Source organism: Ailuropoda melanoleuca, chromosome 1 (genome assembly GCF_002007445.2).
Source record: "Ailuropoda melanoleuca isolate Jingjing chromosome 1, ASM200744v2, whole genome shotgun sequence".
Taxonomy (NCBI): Eukaryota; Metazoa; Chordata; class Mammalia; order Carnivora; family Ursidae; genus Ailuropoda; species Ailuropoda melanoleuca.
In genome coordinates this window covers 184,736,032-184,753,400 of record NC_048218.1, presented here as the reverse complement: position 1 = coordinate 184,753,400, position 17,369 = coordinate 184,736,032, and the positions used below count along the sequence as shown (strand labels likewise).

Here is a 17,369-nt window from a genome sequence, read left to right as displayed (position 1 = left end):
GCCCCCAATGTGGGACTTGATCCCAGAACCCTGGGACGATGACCTGAGCCAAAGGCAGACACTTAACCAACTAAGCCACCCAGGCACCCGGGGGTGGGGAGGGGGGATTCTTAAGCAGGCTCCACGCCCAGCACAAAGCCCTACACAGGGCTTAATCTCACGACCCCTGAGATCATGACCTGAGCCCAAATCAAGAGCCAGATGCTTAACTGACTGAGCCAACCTGGTGCCCCAGGTCATTGTAAACCTTTCATCATGAATTTAAATAATCGCAGTGGGTGCAGGTTATAAAATAAAACCATTAATTGTAAGCATGCGAAATAGGATCTAAGTGCTGCTGTGATTCTACAGCTACCTGTAACCATTGAAAATTGTATTTTATTAGCTTTTTCTCCTCGAATTCTTATTTCCCTGGCTCTTCTGCAACAGAATTTTACTCTTAGGAAATAAGTTATGTTTCAGAATCCTCTTCGATCGCTCTATCATGCTTCTCTGCAACTAAAAAGCAGTGTACAAAGTTGGAATAATTTTAAAAAAAATTTCTATGAAGTCCTAACTGCCAGTACCTTAGAATATGACCTTAGTTGGAAATAGTGTTCTAATTAGGATGAAGTCATAGCAGAAAAGGGTGGGCCCTTAATTCAGTATGACTGGTGTCCTTCTAGATAAGAAGGTGCTTGGGAGTAGTCATGCAGACAGGGCGAACACCATGTGAAGATACAGGCAGAGATGGAGATGATGCTTCTACAAGCCAAGACATGCCAAAAATTGATAGCAAACCACTAGACGTGATGGGAGAGACCAGGGATAGATCTCTCTCACAACCCTCAGAAGGAACCAACCTTGATTTTAAACTTCTAGCCTCCAGAACAAGGAGACAATAAACTTGTGTTTATGCCAGAAATAAACAAACTTAAGCAGAGAACAGAGATATCTCACAGACATAAAAAATAACGTAGGAAAGACAGAAAGCCCTTTTCCCTAAAAATAGCTTCGTCATTACTTCTTATGCTAAACGCCCAGATTTACTTCCCCTTTTCCTTCTGTTTGAACAAACCAAGTTAAACTACCTTGATTGAATAAAAATAAGACTAGAAAAAGGAGAAAACATACTCATAAACAAAAGGCTTTATTAAAAATTATTTTATATTGATGTACATTTGCAATCATGACTAGCAGACAACTGATAAAAGTGTATAGGTACATGACAAAACTTGAACAATTCTTAAACATATAAAAGTTAAATTTTATTGGAATTGCCCATCTTCACGAGCTGGTGGCTTCCCTTCCCAATTTTTCCGTAAATGAGTAATTTTTCTAAAATGAGAAAAGGTTTCAGATCAATTCCTTGTTTATAGCATTATTTAGAGATGTAAGCATGCAGAAGACTGGCTCACCTAAGTAAGGTAGATGGAAACAGATTTGTCATAGCATCACTCATTTTCTCAACTGGCGTTGGGGTGTGTGTGTGTTTTAAGTTCCTAAGTTAGATGACCCAAACACACAGTGATATAGCATAAAAAATATTTCTTATATTCTGTCATCTTATTACTAAATTAGTTCCTTCTAGAATTGTGCCAAAAGCAGAAAATGTAAAAACCATCTAATATTCAAATATTTTGTTTTGCCTCTGAATGTAGAGAACCATACTGTTGCATCTGGAAGAATTCCTATCCAAACCTCACTACATAAATGCCTGCTAGAAAATGAAAGTTGGGTTAGAGAGAGCTGTTTGTTTCTACTCTTTCTCCAGCTTGAGATTGAGGAAGTAAATCCTGTCAGTTCTCTAGTGGGAGATGAAGGGGAATCAAGGAGAATTTCCTGTCATTTGGTGAAATCAGACCTGGAAAGATCACTCTTGTTTCGAGGATAGATAAGATGTGAGGTGGTAGGGGGAGGGGGAAAGTAATGGAGACCTATGAAGGGATTCTATAATATGAAAACTGATTTTGCTTAATTTATAAGAAACATGGACTCTTGAAAAGTTTGTGAAAATGAGAGTTGGCTGAGATTAATAGAAGATATCTGACAGAAATAAGGCAGTGAAACAAAAAACAAATGGTTGCCCACATTTTAGGCAATAATGTACAGAATGAACATTACACAGAATGAGGTCAGTAACACAGAAGACAAGAGAAGCTCTAAGTCTGAAAACTCTACCCACAGTGGCAAATATTAAAGAAAGGGAATACCCAATATGATTTAAAAAAAAAAAAAATCTGCTTATCTAATGGGAAGAGAACAGATGAAACAGAAGTAGTAATAAAAGCAACAGTGAAAGTAAAAACAATAAAAGGAACATTTTCTGATATTTAAAAGAAATTAGTCTGCAGATAACAGACTTTCACATTTCAGGAAATTTAGTGAGAAGTTATCTTCAAACATTTCTTATAAAATATTTTTTTCAATTAAAAATATGTGTGTTGGGCTGCGCGGGTGGCTCAGTTGGTTAAGCATCTGCCTTTGGCTCAGGTCCTGATCCCGGGGTCCTGGGGTAGAGCCCTGCATAGAACTCCCTGCTCAGCGGGAAGTCTGCTTCTCCCTCTCCCTTGCCCCTCCCCCGTTCATGCTCTCTCTCTCTCTCTCTCTCTCCAATAAAATCTTGGAAAAAAATGTGTGTTGCCTCCTACATCTTAGCACTCAACTGCAGAAGTCAGTAGAATTAGATCTACAGAGAATTGATGGGACATTGTGTGACTTGAGAATTTAGTATACATCTATGTTCTTACGTCACCTTCCTGAAAATATTTAAAGCAAAACTCCTGGTATTTGAGATGAATGAGTATAGTTTCTCAGAAATATGAAGCTTAAAATATGAAAGAAAAAAGATAATAGAGCTAAATCTCTATTACTATTATAAAATATCCTGAGTCAAACATAAACATGAAAAATGATTCCTGAATAAGGTATAGACATATGAAGTAATTTTTTAAAAAAGATTTATTTATTTTGGAGAGCGTTGGGGGGCAAGTGGCAGAGGGAGAGGAAGAAAGAGAATCCCAAGCGGACTCCTCGCTGAGCACAGAGCCTGACGCAGGACTCAGTCTCAGGACCCTAAGATCATGACCTGAGCCGTAATCAAGAGTCAGATGCTCAATCGACTGAGCCACCCAGGCGCCCCATGAAGTAATTATAACAGAATGTGAAACCTGATTTCCAGATTTTTGTCAAAGTTAATGGAGTGATAAAAACAAGCTGTACTCCTCAAGTTATAAAAGAAGCAGTCAAAAATGACTTTGTTTTTTAATAGAGAAAATATGGGGTTAGCTCTGGCCTTGAAAAGCTTTAAAGTAACTAGTATAGAATAAAAATGGAATGCTGAGAAAACTTTTGTAAACCTAAAACATTTTTGACGCTACACCAAAAACTAATGATGGTGGCTAACTGAACATAATAAAAATATACATATAAACCTAAAACAGAAGACAGCAACATATATATATATATGTCCTTACTATACATGTATTAAATATACATATTAGGAGTCTGATTCTCAGAATGGGATTAAACAACAAAATCCATATGTGTGGTGATTTTAAGAACTACACCACAAACTGAAAGAATATGGAGAGAAAGTAGCGTGACAATACTCAGACCAAGGAAAATTTAAGAGCAGTATTAAACACATCAAAGGATGATAATTTTACATTCATTGAAAATATAATCAACAATTACTATAAAACAATATGATTTATTGAATATGTATCTGAGAGGAGAAAATTAAGGAATAATGCCTCAAATTATTTGCTATTCACTTTCCTTTCTCTCCCATACACATAGTAGTCTTAATAGTCTTTGATTATAGTTTCTTACAGATAACTATATATCTTATAGCTATCTTTAATAACTTTGTCAGAAAATAAGAGGTAATTGGCTTATTTGGGAAAGCAGTGTAAATTTCAAGATGTGAATCACAAAGTAATATGGTATATTTGAAGGAATACCTAACTAGATTTGAGGAGACTTGTGTTTCTAGACTTAAGACGATGATTTCCTCCTAAGTGACCTTGGGAAAGTCAGTTTCCTCATCTGTGAACCCTGGAGTTGAGATCATGGTCCCAAGGGCCCAGAACCTGGCTCCCTCAATACCACTATGTTCTAGAGAATAATCTTAATGTTCTCTTTTCGTTGAAGCTTAGCCCTGGGTTTAACTACCTGTGATTTAGTGAGACTTGAGTCCCCTAGATATCATAGTCTCCAGTTTCCACATGTATTCTCTTAAGATCCTCACCACACAAAATCTATAATTCTATCAAATGTAATATTTCATTAGTTAATTTTTACTGATTAAGTAAATACCTTGTAGAGTGTTAAGACAATCAGAAAGTAAACCTGTACTGTTGTAGAATCCAATCCCATCAATACTATTACATAATATGTATCATATATATATGAATGAAATTTTATATATATATATATATATATGAATGAAATTACAGTTTATTAAGTTCCATTAAATTCCAAAGCTGCTTATTATTTTTCCTGGTCAGTTTTCAATTTGCAATACTTTCTCATATTTTGGCTTTGCCTTTCTCTCAAAAACATATAAAATACAGGAGGCTCTCACTTAAGTGCATCAGATGTTTTTGAGAAGGTAGGACTTTCTTTTTAATATAATCACTCCCTAATCACTTGTTTCCCAATTATTTTTTGATTTATTTTCTCTCCAGAATTATCTTAGCATTTTAATGAGTTTCTTATGACTGTGATCACATCATCGTTACCAGTATAAGACCTGGTTCTTCCATGACTTTTAAATCTGGGTCCATCACAAAATAGATGCTGAAGACAGCCTAGTTAGATAAGGGAATGAATTTAACCTCATGTTCATTGTTTCCTAAACATTTAAATTAGAGTGTTTGACATTTAAAAAAAATCAAATACTACTTATAAGTGGAGGAAGATTCATTAAAGAGTACAAGTTGGGTGATTTGGACTGCTAGACTGTTAGTATTTTTTTTTTTTTAGAACAGGTAAGTGATCTATCAAATAGATTTTTGAATGTGGCTGAATATTTTATTGCATTGAAATAAATTTAATTTCATGGAGAAATTAAAAGGCAGGGACTATATGCCAGATGCTGTGGGAGCTGGTGAGTCAAAAACAACACACACTAGTAAATGCAGTTAGAAATGTGTCAAGGGGACAAGTTTGCAAGGGTCCTGGAAGGAGGAGTAGGGTTTATAGATTAAGAAATATAAATCATGCGATTTTAAAGGTGAAGGTGATATATTCCTGCTTGGGAGTTCAGGTGGAAAAATGAATAAAAGTGGGCGAGTCTTGTTGGAGAGACTGTCTGGAGACCAAACGCAGTGGTAGCTATAAATTCCAACTAATATTTGCGGGAGATTTTTGCAAGCCGTGCAGGGAAGGCAGACCTTTCTGTGTTAGTCATCTCTCTCCCAGCAGATTCCAGATTGTCCGTGTGGTGATGTGTTAGGAGACTTTCAGCCAGGCTTTTAAGATTCTTCCAAATGAAAGAACAGAACAGGAAACTTATGAATTATTGGCTCAATATAGTTTCTTTTTGTTAATAATTGGTCAGAAAAGTATTACTTGGTAGTAGTCTCCTGAAGTCTAATAATTATATTTTAACTATAAGACAAATTTGACCATATTTTGGTTTCATATACTAACCCCATCGTAGATTTTTTTTTTCCTGGAATGCAGTGAAATGTAGTGAAGATGTATGGTTTTTCTCATACATACGAAAGTTAGACCTGTTATTCAGAATCTCCATAAAAAAAAATTAAAAGAAAATTAAAGGATTAGCCAAAGGGTTTGAACTGGTGGTCCTGGTTAGTCCTAAGGTAATGCTAAGAATTCTTTTGTGGAAAACACCTAGAAATGCTGGGTAAGATATAATACACATCTTTTTAAATGCATGGCTCTATGAGCTCTCCTGCAAGAAGGAAAACCTCAGGGACCAAATAGTGAAGCTTGTACATTGACATTGTAGCTGTACTGGGGCTGGAGTATGGGGACAAGGTGTTGATGTTGGTGTGTAGGGATTTTATTGTTCACTCAGAGGAAGAAAACGTATCCTGAGGCATTCTCAAAGTGGGAATTGGGGTAAGAGATCTTCTCATAAAAAACTTAAACAGAGCTAGATCTCCGTGAAATGTGGACTAGAAGAAAACCTGCCCCCGAGACTAGTAAATTTATATTTGGCCTTAGGCTCTGAATATGAGGTAAAAATGACTCCTGAGAATTTGTAACTATTAACCTATACTCAGAGAATGTTGAAGTTCTAATTTATTTTATACAAATATAGGGGAAATGCCCAAGTTAAGAGATTAACATAAAAAGTACTTCTGGATTGATGATGTATCGGAGGCATCCAACATTTTTAAAAAATTGTTTCTGGAGATATGAACCTTTAACATAGGTTTTATACAAATATCCACAGATGAACCAGTGCTGGATATGAGCTCATAATTAAAAATTACAAAACGGTAAATGAATGATTTACATGCCCAAGAATTTCAGTAATAATTGTCATGTATATAAACCATAAAATAACTGCATTTACAGTGATGAAATTTATAGACTGATTCAAAAGTACAAGAAAACAAAACAACACAATACTATGAAAAATGAACAAGCAGGTTTGGAATGGGGCTATGTAGAGCTACTAGTAAAAATTTGAAACAGTCATTGAAATTACACCCTTATTGGACAGGTTAGACAATAAGTTAGACACGTCTAAAGAGAAAGTGATGTAATTAATGATAGAATATTATAATCTTAAGAAATTACTCAGTACTCAGCATAGAGAAATGAAGAAGCATAAAATATGCAAAGAGCTTAAAAGATATGAAAGAATCTGCAGTTCCAAGATACTTCTGACAGAATTTGCAGAAAGGATAAAGGGAAAAGGACAATATTTGGAGAGATAATAAGATTCTAAAATTGTTAAACGTCATGAATTCTCGGAAGAAATACTGCAGCTATCAATCAGGATAAACATTAAAATTCCCCTAAATTTTACAGTAAAACAACAGGATAACAGGGGTGCCTGATTGCCTTAGTCGGTAGAGCATGTGATTCTCAATTTCAGAGTTGAAAGTGAGCCCCACATTGGGGGGTAGAGTTTACTTAATTTTTTTTTTTAAATTAAAAATCAAAACATAGGATAACAAATATAAAGAGAACATTTAAAAGAAACCAGAGAGAAAAGACCAAAATTAACTACAAGGGGACCACGATTGGACTTTCATTGAACTTTTCAACATGGATGTATAAGCTTTCTGACAATGGAATAATATTGTCAAAGTGCTGAAGGATTACTAGCCTAGAACACGATATAACCAACTAAACTATCATTCATAAGGTAGGATTGATATACAATGGAATATTACTCAGCCATCAGAAAGAACGATTACCCAGCATTTGCAGCAACATGGACGGGACTGGAGGATTATGCTAAGTGAAATAAGCCAATCAGAGAAAGACAATTATCATATGGTTTCACTCAGTTATGGAACATCAATAGGGAAATCGGTAGGAGAAGGAAGGGAAGAATGAAGAGCGGGGGGTAAACAGAATGAACCACAAGAGACTATGGACTCTGGGAAACAAACTGAGGGCTTCAGAGGGGATTGGGATAGGCCGGTGATGGGTATTAAGGAGGGCACGTATTGCATGGAGCACTGGGTGTTATACGCAAATGATCATGGAACTTTACATCAAAAACTGAGGATGTACTGTATGGTGACTAACATAACAATAAATTTTTAAAAACTTATTTTAAAATACTCAAAAAGCTTTCACTAAAGAAGGAAAATGAATTCAATGATAGAGTGTGATTGAAGAAACAGTGGCCAAAAAATGGGTAAAGAGGGGCGCCTGGGTGGCACAGCGGTTAAGCATCTACTTTCAGCTCAGGGCGGGATCGAGCCCCACATCAGGCTCCTCCGCTGTGAGCCCGCTTCTTCCTCTCCCACTCCCCCTGCTTGTGTTCCTTCTCTCACTGGCTGTTTCTATCTCTGTCAAATAAATAAATAAAATCTTTAAAAAAAAATGGGTAAAGAAAACGGCCACTATAAATATTGACTGTATCAGATAACATATTTTAATATTTTCTCTTACTAAATGTTAACACACTAAATGTTACTAAAACAAATCACAACTAACAAAATGAGCCCTGATTTGTAAGATGGGAGGTAATAATACAGCACTCAACATTCTCCATATTCAGAAGGGATGAGTTAAAAACACAATAGGATTGAAGAGAAAAATCACTTAAAAAAAAAAACAGAATGTATAGTTTCCACACTATCAGAGGAAAGAGGAGATTTTGTTAATGTTTAATAGCGACAGGGAATAGGAGAAAAGTAGACATGTTAATGAGCACAGTTAGATAATAGAAATAATTCCAAATATATCACGAAATATAACAAATATAAATGATCTTGGCTTGCCTGTTAGAAGATTAGATTTTTGGAAACTAAAAAATCCGACTATATATTGTTAATAGAAGTTTAAAATAGAACACAGTGTAAATGAGATTAAAAGATGAAAACATTTTCAGGCATATACTAACCAAAAGAAAGGTTGTATAGCTTTGTGTATATCCAACAAAATAAACTTCAAGGCAAAAAAAAAAAAAACCTTTTAGGGATTAAAAAAAAAAAACCTACATAAATATAAATGAAGCCATTTACCAGCAATATACAACAGACATAGAAGGTATAACAAAGGTTTATATGTGTAAGATTATTTGTCTTCAAAAAAATATGAAGCGACATTCGAGGGAGTCGTATGAAGAATTCACAGACAGCATTGGTAGGAAATTTTAATATACCTCTCAATAATGACACGTCGGAAGAAATATTAGAAAACTGTGTAGAATATTTTTCTACGCAATTAGTAAATTTGATATAATGGATATAAATAATCACTGAACAATAGTTGCAAAAGACGCATTCTTTTTCAGCATTCTTTTAACAATTGGCCATGCTCTAGGTAACAGAGCAGGTCTCAAAAAAGACCAAAATTCTGAATCATTCTGGTCACAATGGAATTACTTTAAAACTCAGTAAGAAAAGTGTAACTGCAGATCCAGATTTAAAAGCATGCTTGTAAATGGCTCATGTATAGAAAAGAACTAATGAACGTAAGAAATATTTAGAACTGAACTAATGAAAATACTATATATACTTGCGAGATGAAGCAAAGGTAAATTTAGAGTAAATCTAAATATACATGCATTTAAGTTTATTAAACTTGTATAACGAATAACTGAAAATGAATAAGCTAAGGAGATGAATGAAAATGTTCATGAAAGAATAAAGTTAACCCCTCCAAAAAAGAAGGGAGAAATAAGATCACAGAAATTAAGGAATAAAAACAAAGAGTAACAAAATGTAAAGATATTCTTTGCAAGCGCTCAAAAAAGGAAATAAACCTTTAGCAAAACTGATTCTGGAAAAAGGATTTGAATGACTGATACATTAGAAAATGAGCAAACTTGTTTAATAAAGAAACCCACAGAAAAAGAAATCCCAAGTGGCTAATAAAATGAGGACATGCTCAGCTCTATTAGTAATGAGAATTATAAATTCAGGGTCTAGTGAGATACCACTTCGCATTCATCAAAATTGGTAAAATATAAAAAGACTGAAAATACCAAGTTCGGCAAACGTGTAGTATCAGGAGCTCTCATGTACCACTGGTGTATGTATGAATTGGAAAGTAGTTTTGCAATATCTAGTAAGGATGAAGAAAATACACATGCCCTACAACCTAGCAGTTCCACCCCCTGGTGTAGCCCTTCAGATAGCTTAGCACACATGTGCAAGAATGACCATTAGGCATTATTTTTAAGAGCAACTAGTGTAAGAAACTGAAGGCCATCACTAGAGCACTGCGTAAAGTGTCACAATTCAGTTCACAGTATGTGTATCGATATGGTTAAATATGTTGAACTTTGGCGGGGGGAGTTGCAGAAGAAATGTATCTGATTCATTGATACAAAGTTTAAAAATGTGTGAAGAAATACTTTATCAATTTACGTACATGGTAATTGTGATTTATAATATATATTTGGTCTTCATCCCCATTCTAACACAGAACCCTTGTACTTTTCCTAATGAGTGATAAAAAGTGTCTTTTGTTATGTTAATGGTGACTTGTAGAACCCACCTAAGGATGGGCAGCTGCTTGCCTAGAGGACTGTGTGATTAGAGAGTTGGAACTTTCACTCCTACCTACCCCACACCCACCCAGACCTGGAGGAGGGGAGAGGGGCTGAACATTGAGTAAATCGCTAATGGCCAATGATTTCACTAGTCATGCCAGTGTAATGAAGCCTCTATGAAAACCCCGAAGAAGGGGATTGGGAGTTTCCAGGTTGGTGAACAGATGATTTAGGGAGGAGGTTATGGGAACTCCTAATCTGTAGCCCATCAGAAATACAAATAATAATTTGGACTAGCATCTGAAGTACAAGGAAAGGGTGGATAGGAACCTCCAATCTATAGATTACAGCCTGGGGTTATGACTGGCATCTGAAGGGGGGTTGGGGGGGCATCTTGTAGCGCTGAACCCTTAACCTATGGAATTCTAATTCTGTGTGCTCTCTTGGAATAGAGTTAGAATTGAGTGTATTGTGGGACACCCAGCTGGGGTCCAGAGCATTGTTAGTTATAGGTGTGGAAACCATCCTGCCTACATACCCAACAGGTTGGAACTGGGTCTAGGAACCTAAAATATTGTATGTAATAAACTTTTAAAACATGCATGGAAGTAATAAATACAGAATTCAGCATGGTAATTACCTCTATGGAGAAAGAAAAGAAAATGTGTTTGAGTAGATAAAACTATACAAAAAATCCTGAAGCATATATATATATATACAAGAAGTTATGATTCAGGGGCACCTGGGTGGTTCAACTGGTTAAGCATCCAACTCAGGTCATGATCTCAGAGTCCTGAGATCGAGCCCTGTGTCAGGCTCCACCCTCTGTGTGGAGTTTGCTTAAGTTTCTCTCTTCCTCTGCCCCTCTTCCCCACACGCACGCTCTTTCTCAAATCTTTAAAACAGAAAAAAGTTATGATTAAACAAAGCTGGATGATGGGTATAGACATGTTAGTATATTATTGTACTTTTGTTCATGCTTGAAATATTTTCTATTTTTAAGACAACACTACATTAAATCACTTTATGGAAGAATAGTGGAACTTGGGACTAAGTTTTCACCCCTAAGTAAGAGAATGAGCTTTTTAGAACAAATAATGGAACTATAATGTCGTTGTTTACCACCCACCACCACACCACTCCCAATCCTCCCAAATCACCCACAATCATACCTTTTTACACAAGGAAACTGAAGCCGCCTTTAGTGACAGACCCCCTAGGAGCCACGGCCTGGTTTCATCTGTAAGCCTTGGGCATAGGCAGGTGAAAAAGTAAAGTCATCGACAGCCTATGAGGGGAAGAAAAGGAGAACTTCGGAGTACGGGAGCCAGAGGTGTTTCAGGTTATTTGCCCCACTAGTCCCCAACAAGGTTTTATGTATTTTTTTAAATGGAAATAGTTGTGCTCTTTTTCCTCGTTAAAATATAATTCAGGGGCACCTGGCTGGCTCGGTAGAGCATGCAACTCGATGTCGGAGCTGTGAGCCAGAGCCCCATGATCAGTGCAGAAATTACTTAAAATTTTTTTAAACATAATTCATATTTTTTTAAAAACTCAAACACTAAAAAAAATAAAACCACCCACAATTGCACCCTCTAATAATTACCATAGATGTTTTAGTCCATATCCTATTCACATGTATGTACAGTGTTTACCCAAAAGAACACACTCTACATTTTTGTTTTTCACCTACTTTTTATGTTATGATGTTATCTCAGAAATAGTTCTGTGTCTGGAGAAAAAAAAAAATCTGTCATATGTGTTTTGATGGCTGAATAGCATTCTACTGTGTGTTTGTGCCGTAATGTATTTAACCAAACCACTGTTGATTTTTCCGGTTTTTGCATATATTCAGTACTGCAGTGAACACACTACACATGCATCTTTGAATACTTGTCCATTTGTGTATTTGGAATAAGTCCTTAGAAGGAGATTTGCTGGGTCAAAGGGATTGTGTATTACACGGGAAGGCTTACAGGATCTAAGTTTGCAGCAGGCTGGAGACTCCGGCAGGTGCTGACACTGTCATCCTAAGGCAGAATTGCGTCATCTCTAGGTAACCTCAGTTGCTGCTCATCTCTGTCCCCTCCATGTGGATAGATACTAGTTCTTTGTTGAATATATATTTTACATACATCTTCTCTTAGTTTGTGGCTTTGCCTTTTTACTTCCTTCATGGTATCCTTTAGTGAGGAGAATTTCTTAATTTTAACGTAGTCCATGTAATTTTTTTTCTTTCATAATTAGCTCCCCTTTGAGTCCTCTTGAATCTTTGCCTATTAAAAGCTATTTTTATGTTTCCTTAGTTTCAACTGTATTTAAAAGTGGAAAAGGGGCATAATTCACATTACCTGAAACTGTTTTCCATGCGATCCTGTGTTGTAAGATATTTTTCAATTTAGGTATTAATCCACCAAACATTCTTATGTTCTGCTGGGAAGAGCACCTCCTCTCTCTATTTTGGGGGAACTTCTCAGAGCCCACCTATTATAGCAGATGATATTCTTGGCCACAGATGTAAGCTCATGACCCAAATTGGGCTAACGTTACTTTTACCCCTTAGCCACGGTGATTGGTGCAAATACGGCCTTATGCCTCAGGGTGGGACAGTCAGGGAGGTGGCTGAGAGCTGTTTGCAGCTGTGGTTCCAGCTCAGTCAGTCTGCAGCACCAGAAAATGAAGCCAGTTTCCAAAGAGAAGTAGAATGGGGAGGCAGCGGATCTTGGCAGCGTTAAGTCACTGACTGCCTAAAACACTCCACTCTGGACCTTCCTGTGGGTTTGGTTACGTGGGCCAGTAAATTGTCAACTTTCATTAAAATCTTTTTTTTTCTTGCTTTAGTTAAAGGCTTAAAATAAACATGTTTTAAAATTTAGTTCCATGGGGCGCCTGGGTGGCTCAGTCGGTTAAGCGTTGGACTCTTGATTTCAGCTCAGGTCATGATCTCAAGGTCATGAGATTGAGCCCCACGTGGACTCTGCACTGAGCCTGGCGCGTACTTAAGATTCTGTCTCTCCCTCTGCCCCCCCCCACCTTGTCCTCTCAAACACGCGTGCACGCGCTCGCTCTCTCAAAAAATAAAAATGTAGTTCCATGAGCACGTCAGTTTGAGAATGCACCTATTATGTCTTGCTCTTTGAGATTCACAAAGTATGTTAGCCTATTAAAGGTCATAAGAAAACATGCAGTGGAGGAAGCCCATTTATCTTTATTTAACCCAGTAATTCTCAAATTTATTTTTAACATGAATGCTTTTTTATGGTGCTTCTATTAATATCTCATAGAATCTTGGCCAGCAGCGCATTGGTTTGGGAAATGCTGGATCATGGGCATGGAAGGCCTAACTGCAAGCCAATAGACGAAAGGTGCTTTAATTCTGAGCTAGGTTTTGAAAAATGCTGACATTTAATAATTTATGAGCAAATCGTGTTATTTTTTAAATTTGGCAAAGACTCTTGTGATAAAAAATTTAATGCAAGCAATCTGCAAACTTTTTCTTGTGCAGGTTAGCCAATATACATTTGCTATGTGCAGTTATAGAGAAAAAAAGTCTGAACCACAGGAACTAATGCAGCTTGAAGGATACACTGTGGATTATACAGATCCCCACCCAGGTAATTCTAAATTGTATCACTTTCTCTGCCATTCATGTATGGATGAAATTCTCATAAATATCCTGTCTCTGTTCTAGGTTTCAAACTCCATTGAATGAATAGGGGACATATTTCACTTACATACCTAAATAAGACTTCATGAGATTCAAAGCATATCTTTCTGAGGGCTACTTAGCTTTAGCCATAACTCATCATTTCTGTTTTCTTTAGGACAAGAATATAATATGTGAAAGTTACTGTAATAGAAAAATTATATGAGAGATATCAGCAATGTTTATATGAACTTCTTTACTGGAACACAAAAGGTACAAGAGACAGAAATAGGGAATGGAGTGGCAAATGAACTTTTGTATATTCTACCAATTTTCTTCCCAATATCACATTCTTAAATTCTCTCCCTATTTCCGTATTAATACTAGGTATGTACTAGATGCTTGGTATCTAACATTGGTGAGGGAATGAATTAATGAATAGGTGGAGATTAGTGAAATTAATAAAGCAATACTGAGAAATATGTAGATTTAATAAATACAGAGATTAAGAATTTAATATGGAGACATTAAAAGTAGGAATCTGTGATCGAATTCACTAATTGGTCACAGCAAAATGCAAAATATCTTCTTTGTGAAAGAATTTTGCAAAAGATAAAATACCATACAGATACAGGTATCACTTTTTCCCTACCTATATTTCTTTTCTCCTAAAATCGCCATATATTTTTCCTGCACGTAGAATAAGAAACGTGCCAAAAGATAAGATTTTATTCTCTGACGTGAGCTTGCAGACTGTCTATATATTACTATGGAGGAGGTTTGTAGGGCTTGCAGAATGTTACTGTGTCCTGAACTGTTCATTTCCTTAAGCTGTTTTTAATTTTTAAAGTGACACAGAAGTTTAAACCTTTCTCTTATTCACAGCATTGAGCTACTCTCTTCCTTGTGACTGTTTAGTGCATGAGCTTGAAATCTGCCAATTCCGTAAGTTTTTAAGGACGTCTTTCTTCCTCCACAGGCCTTCAGGGTGGTCAGATGTTCTTTAATGCAGTTAAAGAAGGAGACACTGTGATATTTGCCAGTGATGATGAACAGGATAGAATATTATGGGTTCAGGCCATGTATAGGGCCACAGGTCAGTCATACAAACCCATTCCTGCGATTCAGACCCAGAAACTGAACCCTAAAGGAGGGACTCTCCATGCAGATGCTCAGCTTTGTAAGTTTTGTTGAAAAATAATTTGATTATCAATTAATAACCTTAATAAGATATAAAATTGAGACACATTGTTTCTGTATCATGGTTTACTTCGTTAATGAATTCCTAATTGAATAAAAATCATCTGTATCAGTAGCCATAGAATCAGCTCTCTAATTTTTCCACATAGATCTGGAGTAAATGTTGCCTGGTTTTCAGTCCTGAATTTGCCAAGCATTGGGGTATATCTGGGAATCTCAAGAACACATAAGAAAATTCTCCAAAACTTCTCCAGTAAAATTTAATTTAACTTATTATTTTAACTTAAATGTTCTATAAAAATGGGAAAAGTACTGCGAAATCAAACAGGCATCACTAGGACTCCAGAACACCAAAATGATGACCCTTCACTTCCTAGGGTTGTTCTTAATGGTCCAGAAGGATAATAGAGCTATTTTCTGTTGTAGATTGACAAAAGAGTAAGTCATGAAGCCAGCTTTCTTTATCTAAATACCTTAGTATTCATGCCTTCCTTTGTATGCTAATTTAAATCATTTAAAAAATTTTTATTTTTCATTTGAGTCTATAAATGATTAATAACAAATGATGTAATAATTATAGAAACATTTTCAAGCACAGCTTTAATAATCATTAAGCCAAACATTCTCACTTGTTACACTCCTTTGCAGTTTCTCTGGTCTCTTCTGTAGTTTTTCTGTGACTTTAAATTCAGTTTTTGACTTTTTAGTCAAAAGGTTCTACTGTTAAGGTTCTTCTCCAGGGGAATAACATCTTGATATGCATTATTTTGTTCTTGCACTTTTCATGCATCAAATAACCACTCTCTTTTCACTGTCACATCTGGGCATTTTAATGGCACATTAAGCCAAATAATTAAAGATGGACGATGAGCTCAAGTCCAGCTACCTTTGTGTTTCAGGGTTAGAAGTATACATCCTTTACACTTACCACAGACCGTCTTCCTAGAACTTCATGCATAGTATATGAACTTTAAAATAGTATACTTCCATTTCTCCCCTTCTACCCTCTAGACTATTCTTGTCCTACATTTTACTTCTACACATATTAGAAATCCCACAGTACCTTGCTATTATAATTATTGCCTTGACAGTCAATTACCTTTTAGGGAAACTTAAATAATATGAGAAAATGTTTGCTATATACTTACCCAAGTAATTATCAGTTCCAGTGTTCTTCATTGTCTTATAGAAATCTTTTACTTCTTGGGTGCCTGGGTGGCTCAGTCGGTTAAGCATCTGCCTTTGGTTCAGGTCATGATCTCAGGGTCCTGGGATCAAGCCCCACATCAGCCTCTTTGCTCAGCGGGGAGTCTGCTTCTCCCTCTCCCTCTGCCTGCTGCTCTGCCTTCTTGTGCTCTTTCACTCACTCACTCTCTCTCTCTGTCAGATAAATAAATCTTAAAAAAAAAAAATATTTTACTTCTTGACAGACTTCTTTTGACTTGCAAATCTAGTGGTGATTGATTCTTTTAGCTTTCTTATATATGAAAAAGTAATTTACCTTTCTTTTGAAAAAAAATTTTTTCTTTCAGTTCTCAGATTTTGCCTCCCACTCTAACGCCTTTTTTTTATAAGGAGAAATGTGCTCATTTTTGTCTGTTCCTCTGTACGTAATGTGTCTTTTTTCCCTCTAGCTGATTTAAAGATTTTCTCTTTAACTCTGATGTTGACCAGTTAGCTTTAATGTGCCTTGATGTAGTTTTCTTCATGAAAATCTTCTTGAGTTTTATTCTAAGACACAGTTAAGTCACTTGGAAAGAGTTCAATCTTTTCAGGTTTTACTTTAAGTTNACTGATGTTGACCAGTTAGCTTATAATGTGCCTTGATGTAGTTTTCTTCATGAAAATCTCCTTGAGTTTTATTCTAAGACACAGTTAAGTCACTTGGAAAGAGTTCAATCTTTTCAGGTTTTACTTTAAGTTTTGTTAGGTGGAACTAAATAATGTCTAGTCTTGGATTAATTTTCACCATTTCTGGCCCAGGACTCTTCTTAAAGGCTCTAACTGATGATCCATGGATTCTGAGGTTTCCTATTGGCTGTTGAGAACAAGTACTGTTGCAAGCTCTGTGTGAGTTTTGGGCACCACCCCCTCTAATCCTTTAGGATGATTTCTTCCCTGGCCAGAGGTAGTCTCCTCACGTGTGTGAGGCGGTCAGTATTCAACTAAATATGGAAAGAGGAAGGGGGGAGAACCGTATTCGTGCAGGCAAACTCTAGCCATTTTGACCTTCCTGAATTGTCAGGTCCGTCTTCTCAACTTGGGGAGCACATGAGTGCTTTGTGGGTGCTCTTGTTCCCTGTGCCACTGCTTTGAAAGTTTCTCCTGGTCCTCACTGGAGCCTCAGCTCACTTCATTTGTTTCCTCTCAGGAATCACTATC

General features: G+C 36.4%; 1 protein-coding gene across 8 annotated transcripts in view; it reads left to right on the top strand.

The window, feature by feature from the left end:
* CADPS2 (calcium dependent secretion activator 2) overlaps nucleotides 1–17,369 on the top strand; it is a 544,075-nt gene that overhangs the window by 366,527 nt on the left and 160,179 nt on the right. For all 8 annotated transcript variants that reach the window (XM_034671263.1, XM_034671268.1, XM_019799438.2 and 5 more), the window contains exons 10-11: nucleotides 13,647–13,755; nucleotides 14,767–14,967. In XM_034671263.1, coding sequence (XP_034527154.1) covers nucleotides 13,647–13,755; nucleotides 14,767–14,967 — 310 coding nt within the window. The remainder of the gene's footprint in view (nucleotides 1–13,646; nucleotides 13,756–14,766; nucleotides 14,968–17,369) is intronic.